The 14,669-nt window shown below is 40.0% G+C and overlaps 1 protein-coding gene across 6 annotated transcripts in view; it reads left to right on the forward strand.

Annotated features, from left to right (window-relative positions):
- Positions 1–14,669, forward strand: part of GREB1L (GREB1 like retinoic acid receptor coactivator) — a 287,870-nt gene that overhangs the window by 189,007 nt on the left and 84,194 nt on the right. For 4 of the 6 annotated variants that reach the window (XM_063653474.1, XM_063653473.1, XM_054460340.2 and 1 more), the window contains 3 exons: positions 8,777–8,905; positions 13,356–13,472; positions 14,104–14,223. In XM_063653474.1, coding sequence (XP_063509544.1) covers positions 8,777–8,905; positions 13,356–13,472; positions 14,104–14,223 — 366 coding nt within the window. The remainder of the gene's footprint in view (positions 1–8,776; positions 8,906–13,355; positions 13,473–14,103; positions 14,224–14,669) is intronic. The other 2 variants (XM_063653475.1, XM_054460342.2) reach the window with 1 other exon arrangement.

The following is a 14,669-nucleotide window of genomic DNA, read 5'->3' on the forward strand; positions in this document are numbered from 1 at the left end:
TGTTTTTGGTGTTACAGCTAAGAAACCATTGCCTAATCCATGGTCATGAAAATTACTCCTGTGTTTTCTTCTAAGAGTGTTATAGCTATTAGCTATTAGCTATTACATTTAGATGCATAATCTATTTTAGGTTAATTCTTTTTTTTTTTTTTTTTTTTTTTTTTGAGACGAAGTTTACCTCTGTCACCCAGATTGGAGTGCAGTGGCTCGATCTTGGCTCACTGCAACCTCTGCATCCCAGGTTCAAGCGATTCTTCTGTCTCAGCCTCCTGTGTAGCTGGGACTACAGGCGCCCGCCACCATGCCTGGCTAATTTGTTGTATTTTTGGTACAGACGGGGTTTCACCATGTTGACCAGGCTGGTCTCGCACTCCTGACCTCGTGATCCGCCCGCCTCAGCCTCCCAAAGTGCTAGGATTACAGGCGTGAGCCACCGCACCCGGCGTTAGGTTAATTCTTGTATGTGATATGAGGAAGAGGTTCAGCTTCGTTCTTTTGCCTGTGGATATCCAGTTGTCACAAAACCATTTGTTATGATGACTAAATTTTTTAACCCCTTGAATTTTCTTGGCACTGTTGTCAAATTTCATTTGCCCATAAAATGTAAGAGTTTATCTCTGGACTCTCAATGTTATTTCCTTGATCTGTATGTCTGTCCTTATGCCAACACCACACTGCATAATTATGGTAGCTTTGTATGAAGTTCTGAAATGGGGATGTGTAAGTCCTCCAGCTTTGCTTTTCTTTTTCAAGATTGTTTTGGCCGTCTGGGTGCAGTGGCTCACGCCTGTAATCCCAGCATGCTGGGAGGCCGAGGCGGGCGGATCACGAGGTCAGGAGATCAAGACCATCCTGGCTAACATGGTGAAACCCCGTCTCTACTAAAAATACAAAAAAATTAGCCAGGCATGGTAGCAGGCACCTGTAGTCCCAGCTACTCGGGAGGCTGAGGCAGGAGAATGGTGTGAACCCGGGAGGCAGAGTTTGCAGTGAGCCAAGATCGTGCCACTGCACTCCAGCCTGGGCAACAGAGCGAGACTCCGTCTCAAAAAAAAAAAAAAAAAAAAAAAAGATGATTTTGGCTATTCTGGGTCCCTTGCATTTTTATTTGAATTTTAGGATTAGCTTGTCAATTTCTGTGAAGAAGCCAGCTGGAATTTTGATGGGGCTTACTCTGAATCTTTACAATAGTTTGAATAGTATTGCCATCTTAATATTAACCTTTCTGATCTATGAAGATGGATGTCTTTACATTTGTTTAGGTCTTCTTTAGTTTATTTCAACAGTGTTTTGTGTCCAGATGTGGTGGCTCATACCTGTAATCCCTGCACTTTGGGAGGCCGAGGCAGGCTGATCTCTTGAGCTCAGGAGTTCAAGAGCAGCCTGGGCAACATGGCAAAACCCCATCTCTACAAGAAATACAAAAAATTAGCCAGGTGTGGTGGCATGTGCTTGTCATCCCAGCTACTTGGGAGGCTGAGGTGGGAGGATCACATGAGCCCAGGAACTTGAGGTTGTTGTGAGCCATGATCATGCTACTGCACTCCAGCTTGGGCAATAGCATGAGACCCCGCCTCAAAAACAAAAAACAAAAAAACCAACAATGGTTTATAGTTTTCATAGTATAAGTTTTACAATTCTTTTGTTCTACTTATTATTTATTCCTAAGTAGTTATTATTTCTGATGCTATTATAAAATGGAAGTTTTTCCTTAAGTATATTTTGGGGTTACTGCAATTACATGGGAATACAACTGATTTTTGAATACTGATCTTCTGTCCTGAAGCCTTGGTGAACTCATTTATTAGCTCTAGTAATTTTGTAGTGGCTTCATTAGGATTTCCTGTATATGGGATTATGTCATCTGCAAATAGATGTGTTTTACTTCTTCCTTCAAACCTGGATACATTTTATTTTCCTTCGTAATTACCCTAGATAGAACTTCTTGTACATGTTAAGTAGAAGTGGCAAGAGTGGACGTATCTTCGTCCAGATCATAGTTTGATCTTTACCACTCAGTCTCATGGTAGCAGTGGGTTTTTTGTTGTTTTTATTTTGGGTTTTTGTCTTTTTGTCTTTTTTTTTTTTTTTTTTTTTTTTTTGTCCTCTTGTGTTGAAACTGAAGGTAGTGGGTTTTTTGTAGATGTTTTTTATCAAGTAGAGGAAGGTCCTGTTTCTAATTTGTTGAGTGTTTTTGTCGTGAAAGAATGTTGGATTTTGTCAAATGCTTTACCTGTGTCTCTTGAGATGATCATGTGGTTTTTGTCCTTTATTCTATTAATATGGTATATGGAATAACATCAATAGATTTTCATATGTTAAGCCAACCTTGAATTTCAGCTATAAATCTCACTTAGCCATAGCATATAATCCTTTTTTTTTTTTTTTTTTGAGATGGAGTCTTGCTGTTGTCCGCCTGGGCTGGAGTGCAATGGCATGATCGCGGTTCATCTTTTTTTTTTTTTTTTTGAGACGGAGTGTTGCTGTTGTCACCCCGGGCTGGAGTGCAATGGCACGATCTTGGTTCACTGCAACCTCCACTTCCCAGGTTCCAGCAGTTCTCCTGCGTCAGCCTTCTGAGTTGCTGAGATTACAAGTGCCTGCCATCACACCTAGCTAATTTTTGTATTTTTAGTAGAGATGGGGTTTCACCATGTTGGCCAGGCTGGTCTCGAACTCCTGACCTCAAGTGATCCACCAGTCTTGGCCTCCCAAAGTGCTGAGATTACAGGCATGAGCCACTGCGCCCAGCCTATAATCCTTTTTATATGCTACTAGATTGTATTTGCTAGTGTTCTGTTGAGCATTGTTATGTACACATTCATGTGTTTCATAAACTATTCTCTGTAGCTAACTTGCTTGCTTCCTTCCTTACTTCCTTCCTTCCTTCCCTTCCCCTCCCCTCCCCTCCCCTCCCCTCGCCTCCCGTCCTCTCCTCTCCTCTCTTCTCTTCTTCCTTTCCTTTCTTCTTTTCCTTTCTTCCTTTTCTTTTTGAGACAGGGTCTTGTTCTGTCACCCAGGCTGGAGTCCAGTGGTGCGATCATAGCTCACTGTAGCCTCAAACTTCCTAGCTCAAGCAGTCCTCCCACTTCAGCCTCCTGAGTAGCTGGGATTATAGGTACAAACCATGGCACCCAGCCATTTCATGTCTTTGTCTGGGTAATATTGGCCTTAAGAAGTTGAGTTGGGAAATGCTCCTCCTTCTTCTACTTTTTGAAAAAATTTAAGAAAGCATGGTATTCTTTAAATGTTGGTAGGATTCACTAAGGAAGACTTCTGAACTAGGCTTTTCTTTGTGGATAATTGTGGGATTTATTTTTGGTTTTGTTTTTAACTAATTTAGTCTCTTTGCTTGTTATAGGTCTATTCAGAATTTTTCTCTCTCCTTGAGTCAATTTTGATCATTTCTGTCCTAAGAATTTGTCAATTTCAAATCTAATTACCTAATTAGACTTATCTAATTTGATGGCTATATTAGTTTGTGAGGGCTGCCTTAACAAAATACTACACACTGGGTGGTTTAAACAATAGCAATTTATTTTCACACAGTCCTGGACACTGGAAGTCCAAGGCTGAGGTGCTGGCAGGATTGGATTCTGCTGAGGCCTCTCTCCTTGACTTGCAGATGACATTCTTCTTGCTGTGTACTCACGTGGCCTTTCCTCTGTGTATGGGTACGTTCCTGATGTCTCTTCTTCTTCTAAGGACACCAGTCATTTCAGATTAGGCCCTTACCCTATGACCTCATTTCATCATAATTACCCCTTTAAAGGGCCTATGTTCAAATACAGTCACATTCTAAGGTTTTAGGAATGGGGGCCTCAACATATGAATTGCGGGGAGACAATTCAGTCTATAACAATGGCATACAATTGTTCACAGCATTTGTTTATAATGCTTTTTTTTTCTTTAAGGTTGCCAGTGATGCCCCATCTTTTATTCCTAGTTTTAGTAATTTATATCTTCTCTTTTTTCATTGGTCAATCTGGCTAAAGACTTGTCAATTTGGTTGATTCACTCGAAAAACAAACTTTTGGTTTTGTTCATTTCCACTATTGTTTCTCTATTCTTTACTTTATTCATTTCTGCTGTTGTCTTTATTCCTTTCTTCTTCTTTCTTTGGGTTTAGTTTTCACTTTTTCTAGTTTCTTAAGGTGATTGATTTGGGATCACTCTTAAGGTGATTGATTTGGGATCTTTTTTTTTTTGAGACGGAGTTTCGCTCTTGTTGCCCAGGCTGGAGTGCAATGGTGCAATCTTGGCTCACAGCAACCTCCGCCTCCCGGGTTCAAGCCACTCTCTTGCCTCAGCCTCGGGAGTAGATGGGATTACAGGCATGCGCCACCACACCCGGCTAATTTTGTATTTTTAGTAGAGACGGGGTTTCTCCATGTTGGTCAGGCTGGTCTCAAACTCCGGACCTCAGGTGATCTGCCCACCTCGGCCTCCCAAAGTGCTGGGATTACAGGCATGAGCCACTGCGCCTGGCCTCTTTTTTTTAATATAGGCATTTACAGCTATAAATTTCCTTCTAATTACTTTAGTGGCATCCCATAAGTTGTTGTATGTTGTGTTTAATTTTCATTTATTTTATATTTATTTATTTATTTATTTATTTTTGAGATGGAGTCTTGTTCTGTCACCCACGCTGGAGTGCAGTAGCGCCATCTCGGCTCACTGCAACCTCCACCTCCTGGGTTCAAGTGATTCTCCTGCCTCAGCCTCCTGAGTAGCTGGGATTACAGGCGCCCACCACCACACCGGCTAATTTTTTTGTATTTTTAGTAGAAACAGAGTTTTGCCACATTGGCCAGGCTGGTCTCAAACTCCTGACCTCAAGTGATCCGCCTGCCTTGGCCTCTAAAAGTGTTGGAATTACAGGCGTGAGCCACCACGTCCAACCTAATTTTCATTTATTTTAAAGTGGTATATAATTTCCTTTGTGATGTCTTTGATCCATTGGTTATTTAGGAGTGTGTTATTTTTCATAAATCTGTGAATTTCTTAAATTTTCTTCTGTTATTGATTGTTCATTTGAGTCTCTTGAGTTTAGAGAATGTATTTTGTATGATTTTAGTTCTTTGAAGTTTATTGAGGTTTGTTTTATGGCCTAACATATAGTCTATCCTGGAGAATCTCCCTAGTGCCCTTGAAAAGAATGTATATTCTGCTTTTGTTGGTGAATGTTCTACTGACGTCTTAGGCTTAGTTGGTTTACAGTGTTGTTCAAGCCTTTTATTTCCTTATTGATGTTCTCCCTGGTTGTTCTATTCATTATTGAAAGTGGGGTATTGAAGTACCCAACCCTTGTTATTAAATAGCTGTTTCTCAGCTATTTCTTCAATTATGTTCTTCAATTAAATTTCTTCAATTATGTTCATCTTTGTTTCATTTATTTGGGGCTCTGTTGTTAGCTGTATATATGTTTATAATTATGTCTTACTGGTGGATTGACCCTTTTATCATTATAAAATGTTCTTTTTTTCATGTAGTAATAATTTTTGTCTTAGAGTCTATTTTTCTTTTCTCTTTTTGTTTTTCTTTTTTTTTTTTTTGAGACAGAGTCTTGCTCTGTCGCCCAGGCTGGAGTGCAGTGGCATGATCTCAGCTCACTGCAAGCTCCGCCTCCCGGGTTCATGCCATTCTCCTGCCTCAGCGTCCCGAGTAGCTGGGACTACAGGTGCCTGCCACCGCATCCGGCTAATTTTTTTGTATTTTTAGTGGAGACAGGGTTTCACTGTGTTAGCCAAGATGGTTTCCATCTCCTGACCTCGTGATCCACCCACCTCGGCCTCCCAAAGTCCTGGGATTACAGGCGTGAGCCACCGTGCCTGGCCTAGAGTCTGTTTCTTCTGAGATTAGGATGGCCACTCCATCTCTCTCTGGCTACTATTTGTATGGCTATAAAATTTTGCCATGCAGAAATTATTTATTTTTTGTAACTGAATTTATCAGTCTTTTGTTTATGGCATCTGCATTTTGATTAATAATTTGGCTTTTTCCATATCAAGGTGATTATTAATTCTTCCATATTTTGTATTATTTTTATATTTTCAGAGTCTAAGTTTATACCTTTGGTCCATTTGATTTTTTTTTGACACCTGATGTAAGATGTTGGTACAACTTTATTTTTTTCCTATGTACATAACTGCCTCAATATAATTTACTGAATGGTTAACTTAGGTTGATTGGCATCTTTTTGACATTGAATATTTCTGCTCAGAAGCATGGTATGTCTTCATATTTGTTCAGGTGTATGTTCATGATTTTCATAAGTTTTTTTTTTTAATTAAAAAAATCTTTAACATTTTCTTTTTTTCTTTTTTTTTTTTTTTTTTTTGAGACAGAGTCTCGCTCTGTCAGCCAGGCTGGGGTGCAGTGGCATGATCTCAGCTCACTGCAACCTCCGCCTCCCAGGCTCAAGCAATTCTTCTGCCTCAGCCTCCCGAGTAGCTGGGATTACAGGTGTGTGCCACCACACCTGGCTAATTTTTGTATTTTTAGTAGGTACGGGGTTTCCCCATGTTGGCCAGGCTGGTCTTGAACTCCTGACCTCAGGTAATCCACCCGCCTCGGCCTCCCAAAGTGCTGGGATTACAGGCATGAGCCACTGCGCCCGGCCGACATTTTCAAACATATATAAAAATAGAATAATAAAGTAAACCACCACCATGACCTATCACCCAGTTTCAGTACTTATGAACACATAGTGATTATTATTTAATCTGACTTCCTCCTTCAATATGTTAAGACAAATCCCAGATACTATGTCCAGAAATATTATGATGTTTTCTTCATGTAGTTGCATACATTTCTTATTAAGCTTATTCGTAGGCATTTTATTTAACTATGGATTGTTGTTTATATATATGAAGATTTATTTCTTTAGATTAACTTTGTACCTTCTGATTTTTAAAACATTATTCTGTACCAATCTGAATTCATTGTTTTGAAAATATAAGATGAATTATCACTCTTCAAATTAGGGATATGCTAAAATTATAGATATAAACTAGTATAGAAAGCTACTAATCTTCCAAACAATATGACTGTGGCCTGAAACATAATGACAAATCTGTGTAAGAGCATAGCAAACTAAACTCGGATTCTTGTCCTGTAAGGCTCTGTTAAGACATGAAAAACTGGGGTCATCTTCGGTTTCCTACAACTTTGTAATGTTGTGTGTGCACTGGGTCCTTCCAGCAGACCTTAAATCACTCACTGGTGAGTAAGTCAGGCCCTCAGAGAAGCACGTTAACTCATCCAAGCCAGTGGGGGACCATTTCATTCTTTTGAGTTCTGATGAGAAACAATGATTAGATGAATCAGGAATCATGTTGTGGGATGAATAATTTCTAGATAATTTCTAAGGGAGCACCATTAGTAAGTATCCTGTTCCTTAGAGCATGCTCTCAGACTCTCAGAGAGGTTTAACAGTCCCTTTTGACACTTTCCTGTGTTAATCGATCTAGCTGTTCTGCTGCAGTAGTCAGGGATTTGGGGTCTCTACTCATTTAGAAAAACTCTAATTGGCTTGAGTCTTTCTCTCTTCCACAGCCTGTCTCTGAAATAGCATGTGGTTTTCTGGGCTGAATTATTTTCTTAATCCAAAGAGCTTTCTTTTGGATGTTCCTGGTATTGCAGTAAATTAATTCTAATTTATTAAAAGAAAAAAAAAACTAAAGCAACTTTCTTTCAGAGAAAAATGCTTTCTCCTACATTTCAGTGAGTTAGTTTGCATGACACTTTAAAAATAATAAACTCATCTAGGTAGAGATAAATACATCTCATTAAAATCTGGTTTTGAGGCTGGGCATGGTGGCTCACGCCTGTAATCCCAGCACTTTGGGAGGCCAATGCAGGTGGATCACTTGAGGTCAGTAGTTCGAGACCAGCCTGGCCAACATGGCAAAACCTCACCTCCACCAAAAAATACAAAAATTAGCTGGGCATGGTGGCGTGCACCTGTAGTCCCAGCTACTCGGGAAGCTGAGGCAGGAGAATCGCTTGAACCCAGGAGGCAGAGGTTGCAGTGAGCCGAGATCATGCCACCACTGCACTCCAGCCTGGGCAGCAGAGCGAGAATCCATCTAAAAAAAAAATAGTATACATATGTGTGTGTGTGTGTGTGTATGTATATATGTGTGTATATGTGTGTGTATATATATGTATATATGTGTATATATATGTGCATATATGTGTATATATATGTGCATATATATGTATATATGTGTATATATGTGCATATATGTGTATATATGTGTATATATGTGTGCATATATGTGTATATATGTGTATATATATGTGCATATATGTGTATATATGCGCATATATGTGTATATATATGCGCATATATGTGTATATATATGTGCATATATATATATATATATATATATATATATATATATATATATATATATGGCTTTGAGGAGGACTATGGAGACTACCTCCACAGTTAACTTTGACTAGATTAAATGGCTGCTACTATTTAAGGTAGTAATTCTTACCTCACAAAGTTGTTACACGAATTAACTGAATTAATATATTTTAAGTGCTTAAAATAGCATGCATCACATAGTAACTTCTGGTGAGTGTTTGTTAAATAAGTAAAAAATTAAAAACCAGTATACATAGAAATGGACTTTAAAAAATGTCAGAATAGTTCAAGGAAAGGACTGAAATTCTATAATCTGCTTTTTCTCAACTCTTGTTGAATTAACTTCCTTCCTGCATATATAAATAGTTGCTAATTTAAACAAACTCTTTCATTTTAAAGATTCGCCGATTCTCAATCCAGCTAATTCTGCAATCAATTTAAGTGGAGCTCAGGACCTGACCCGGAATAAGAATGTTGTGAAACCACTGGCTTTATCTTTGCAGGTTGTAGGGAAGACTTTTGCTGCAGGTGATGTTTTCCTCACTTATATATCTTTGGTAAATACATAGTCCGTAAACGACTTGTGTGACATTTAATTGACAAATTGATAGAAGAAAACAGAAGCTGCCGCTCTCTACCAGTTGAAGAGAGAAGTGGGGCTGTCTATAATAATGTACTAGTGTATGAAGCTTTGTGTTCTCTACATTCCAACCAGAAGAGTCAGGGAATGACACTTGTTACTTGGAAGTGACATAACAATCTGATTCCATTTAACAAACATTTCTTGGGCACCTGCTATAACTAGGAACTGGGAATACAAAGATAAATAAGGTTCAATCCCTGACCCCCCAATTTCCTTTTAATCTAGTGGGGGAGATAGACCTCTGACAAGATATTTTCAATGTACTGTAGCAAATATGGCAATGTACAGAAGAACGCAGAGCAAAGGGTTTTAGCCCAGCATTGTAGGAGTAACTAAGAATAAGTTCTCAGAGGAGCCTGGTCTTTGACAATGAGGAGATCTTCACTGTACAAAGGAGTAGAGGAAAAGCAATTCAGATTCAGGGAACAGCAGAAACAACGGTTAAAAGGAAAAGAAGGGAAGGGGGAAAAGCAATATGATGTATGCAAGAACTTCCAGCAATTTGGACTTGATAGAACCATAAAATGTAAAGCTCAAAAAGCGGCAAGAGGTGAGTAGGTGGTGGTTAAGGGAAAAGTTATAGGCAGCCTGGCTAAGAAATGTGGATTTCACTCTATAACTTATAGAGCAGAGGAATGGCATGGTTTGATTTGAACTTGAGCTAGATCATTTTGGCTGTAATGTGTAAGAAGAAGACGAGATAGGAAAACTAGTTGGAGATCATTTCACTCGTCTCGGTGACAGATGATGAGGTCCTTGGCTGGAATGATAATAGGTTGCAGAGGAGAGGACAAATTGGAGAACTACTCACAAAGTGAAACCAGCAAGAATTAGCTGATTAACGTGAGCATCAAGGAGAAGAAGGGGTCTCAATAGACATTCATCTTTCTGGGCTTATGGTGATGCCATCATCTGAGACAGGGATACAGAAGGAGGATCAGGTTCTCCAGTGGGAGATTGAGAGTTCAATTTTAGAAATGCTGAGTTTGAGATTCCCATAAGACATCCATGTGGAGCTGTTCAACAGCCATTTAATTTATCATAGGGATAATTCAGGACTGATGGTGTAGAGTAGAGCCACCAACATATAGTTAAAGTCATCAGGGTAAATAGTATAAGCCAAGGAGAGATGTAGGCTGAGGCAAGCTGTGAACAAAAGATAGGCTTCATCCGGCCACAGTGACGCCTGTAAACCCATCACTTTGAGAGGCCAAGGCGGAGGATCATTTGAGACCAAGAGTTCCAGACCAGCCCAGGTTACAAAGTGAGACCTTGTCTCTACAAAAGATAAAAAAATTAGCTGGGTGTGGTTATGTGCACCTGTGGCCCCAGCTACACAGGAGGCTGAGGCGGGAGGATGGCTTGAGCCTGGGAAGTCAAGGCTGCAGTGAGCCATGTTTGTGCCACTGCACTTCAGCTTGGGTGACAGAATGAGAATCTATCTCAAAAAAATAAAGATAGAATCCCATAAAAGTTCAGTGGTGTGTGTGTGTGTGTGTGTGTGTGTGTGTGTGTTTCTTTTTCTGAAACATGGTATCTCTCTGTCACCCAGGCTGGAGTACACTGGTGCGATCTCAACTCACTGCAGCCTCAACCTCCTGGGCTTAAGCAACCCTCCCGCCTCAGCCTCCCAAGTAGCTGGGACTATAGGCACATGCTGCCGTGCCCAGCTAATTTTTGCATTTTTTGTACAGACAAGGTTTTGCTATGTTGTCTAGGCTAGTCTCGAACTCCTGGAGTCAAGTGATCAGCCAGCCTTGGTCACCCAAAGTGCTGGGATTACAGGCATGACTCATGGCACCCAGCCAAGTTTAGTGGTAGAAGAAATTTTAAGAGAAGTAGAAGAATGAGCATAAAGAGAGCCTGTCATTTTTGGAAACTTTTCTTTTTTCTTTCTTTCTTAATTGTAGAGACAGGGTCTCCCCATGTTGCCCAAGCTGGTTTCAAACTCCGGGGCTCAAGTGATCCTACTGCCATAACCTCCCAAATTGCCGAGATTATAGGTGTGAGCCATTGTGCCTGGCCATTTTTGGAAATTTTTCAACAGTTAGGCATCATACTTTACACAGCCCACTTCTGTTCTTACTCAGGTCCAACAATTCTTGCAGGATCTATCTTCTGGTTGGATTACAGACTTTGAACAATAGAATCAAGTTTTTACCGCATTAAAAGAATCAAGTAATAGATCAGTAATAATCATGGTTACTAAAGCAATCAGATGAAAGGCTGAACAACTTTATAATGCCAAGGATTATGCTGACAACTTTTGAACCTACTAATCAATCTTAATATCATAAGAAGAGAGAAAACTGGCTTATGTGCCTCCTGATGGAAGTACTGTATACCACAGTACTTATGAGATAACTCTTGCCAAAAAAAAACCCTGAATTTGATCAAACCTCTATATCTAATAATTAGTTTATTAGAAATACAGGGGACAAGAGAATAAGTGACACCACAGGTATCTAATCAGCAAAATCTAGAAAATGGAAAATTCTGCCAGGTTTTCAGCAAATTAATTGTAAGAAAGAAAAGGAAGGGCATCTTATAGATTAAAAGAGGTTTCAGGGACGTAGCCGCTAAATTCAGTATGTGCATCTTTTTTGAATTCCAATTTGAACAAGCCAACTGTTTTTAAAAAAAGTGTTTTTTTAACAGATAATTAAAAGATAGTTGGGGAAATTTTTGAATACTAATAGGATATTTTATGATATTAAGAAATTATTGGCTATATGCGGTGGCTCATGCCATCAAGAAAGATGGGCTGTGTTGGTGAATGTTGAAATTGGATGGTGGGTGTGTAGATGTTTATTATAGGCTCATGCCTATAATTTCAGCACTTTGGGAGGCTGAGGTGGGTAGATCGCTTGAACCCAGGAGTCCAAGACCAGCCTGGGAAACCCTGTCTCTACAAAAAAAATACAAAAATTAGCCAGGTGTGGTGACACATGCCTGTAGCCCCAGCTACTTGGCAGGCTGAGGTGGGAGGACTGCCTGAACCCAGGAGTCAAGACTGCAGTGAGCTGTGATTGCACCACCGCACTCCAGCCTGGATGATGGAGTGAGACCCTGTTTCAAAGAAGAAGGAGAAAAAAAGAAAGTATTAATCACTGCTAATTTTAAGTATAGCAATGATATTACAGTTATTTTTAAAAGAGTCTTTTTCTTTTAGAAACTCATACATAAGACCATGTGTGGTGGCTCACACCTGTAATCCCAACACTTTGGGAAGCCAAGGTGGAAGGATTGCTTGAGGCCAGGAGTTTGAGACCAGTCTGGACAACATAGCAAGACTCTGTCTCTTAAAAAAAAAAAAAAAAAAAAAAGACATAACAATTAGCCACGTGTGGTGGCACACTCCTGTAGTCCCAGCTATTTGAGAGGCTGAAGCAGGAGAATCATTCAAGCCTAGGAATTCAAAGCTGCAGTGAGCTCTGAGTCCGCCACTGCACTCTAGCCTGGGTGACTGTGAGACCTTGTCTCAAAAAAAAAAAAAGGCCTGGCACGGTGGCTCATGCCTGTAATCCCAGCACTTTGGGAGGCCGAGGCGGGCGGATCATGAGGTCAGGAGATCGAGACCATCCTGGCTAACACGGTGAAACCCCATCTCTACTAAAAAAAAAATACAAAAAATTAGTCGGGTGTGGTGGCGGGCACCTGTAGTCCCAGCTACTCGGGAGGCTGAGGCAGGAGAATGGTGTGAACCCGGGAGGCAGAGCTTGCAGTGAGCCAAGATCGCGCCACTGCACTCCAGCCTGGGTGACAGAGTGAGACTCTGTCTCAAAAAAAAAAAAAAAAAAAAAAGAAAAGAAAGAAAGAAGCACACAGAAGTATTTATGTACAAAAATGATGTGAGTTTGCTTCAGAATAATTCACAGCATGCATGTGTGTATGTGGAGGGGATGGAGGTAAGGGTATAGATAAAGCAAGATGGGCTGTGTTGGTAAATGTTGAAATTGGATGGTGGGTATGTAGATGTTTATTATCCTATTCTCTCGACTTTTCTATATATTTGAAACTTTCCATGATGCAAAGTTAAGAAAGTGTATATAAGAATTTTTTTCCCTTCCTCCCACCCATCATCTCCAAAGACTTCACTGAAAATGATTCCAGAAGATCTCTTGGGGTCCTAGGAAATTGTTCCTAAGTGACATTTAATTTTAATGAAGATCTTCCTCTGACAGTTGCAGTTGGTTTTGTATAACTGGACTGAGTCCTATCCGTGAGATTTCTTGGAATCCTAGAGTGTGAGGTCTATCAGATGGTTCCAGCATCCCAGAAAGCAGTGCCCTGCCCAGCCTCTGTTCTGAGCACTCCTCTCCTTGTGTTCTACAGATGCTGCTAATGGAAACAGTAGCCATGGAGGGAAGGGCAGTGCATCCAGCTCCACTCCAGCCCACACAGGGAATTACTCTTTGTCACCAAGACCTAGCTATGCATCAGGAGATCAAGGTACAATACCTGTCGTAGAGTTTTGTAATAATGTACTTACCTGTGGTCAGAAGTGCTCCAGATTTTGTAATGAATTATCTGGCAACACACTCTAGAGTTTTTTCTCAGTTCGTCATACAGTGTTTTGAAAGTTTGTAATTGGTGTGAACAGTAATGAGTAAATATCTTGGGATTCTATATGGATGACCTAACTGGGAAATAATGTTGAAACAAATGTATAAGGAAGTGTCTTGAAAAACCATGGGTTTAGCTGACCAAAGTACAGGATTCAGAGTTCTCTGTTGTGTGATCCTGGACAAATCTGAGCCTTCCTTTCTCCTTTTACAAAATGGGTATAACAACAATATTTGCCCCACAACTCCACAAGATTGTGGGTAGAATCAAATGAAATGACCTACATAAACTTGGGAACTGTAAAACAACATACAGATGTTAAGTGGCTGTTGTTGTAATGTGAGGTTACTAATGTGGCTTTTTTTTAAACTTTACCTCTAAAGGAGTGATTTAGACTTTCTGAGTATAATCAAATTAAAGGTTCTGTATTACTTGTATTACTCTGGCATTCTTTCCTTTCTTCCACATGGCTGAGAACAAGACTATCTCTTTTTTTTGTTTTTTTATTTGTCTTCAGCTACCATGTTCATTTCTGGGCCACCAAAGAAACGACACCGGGGATGGTATCCTGGGTCACCTCTCCCCCAACCTGGCTTAGTTGTACCTGTCCCTACAGTTCGCCCTCTTTCAAGAACGGGTAAGATTTTAACAGGAGATGGATTGTAAGTGTGTTTTTAATTAGCAGAGATATCTTCTACTTCCATTCTTTCCCTGAATTCTTGACGATGAGTTATATGAGGATATTGATAGTAGCTAATGTTTTGTCCCAATCACATTTGCCTTCCCTACATGCACAAGATCATTACAACTGATCTGAATTCAACATTTGGCTTAATTTCAACCCATAGCATTGAAAAGCCATTCATTATATGGGACACAATGCTACCAACCCACCATCATAGGGCCATATATGGACTTGTTTTGCTAGTAGTGATGTTAGATTTTCCCTGCTGTTATCTGGTTCTTTATGTGACCCATGCTTATTATTTCTGACCTGGATGGTTCAGTCTGTGGCTAGAAACCTGAAAAACCAAAACCAACTGGCTCTCTTTCAGAACACCTAACTGTAGCCATTTGGTATCC

This window comes from Pongo pygmaeus, chromosome 17 (assembly GCF_028885625.2).
Source record: "Pongo pygmaeus isolate AG05252 chromosome 17, NHGRI_mPonPyg2-v2.0_pri, whole genome shotgun sequence".
Taxonomy (NCBI): domain Eukaryota; kingdom Metazoa; phylum Chordata; class Mammalia; order Primates; family Hominidae; genus Pongo; species Pongo pygmaeus.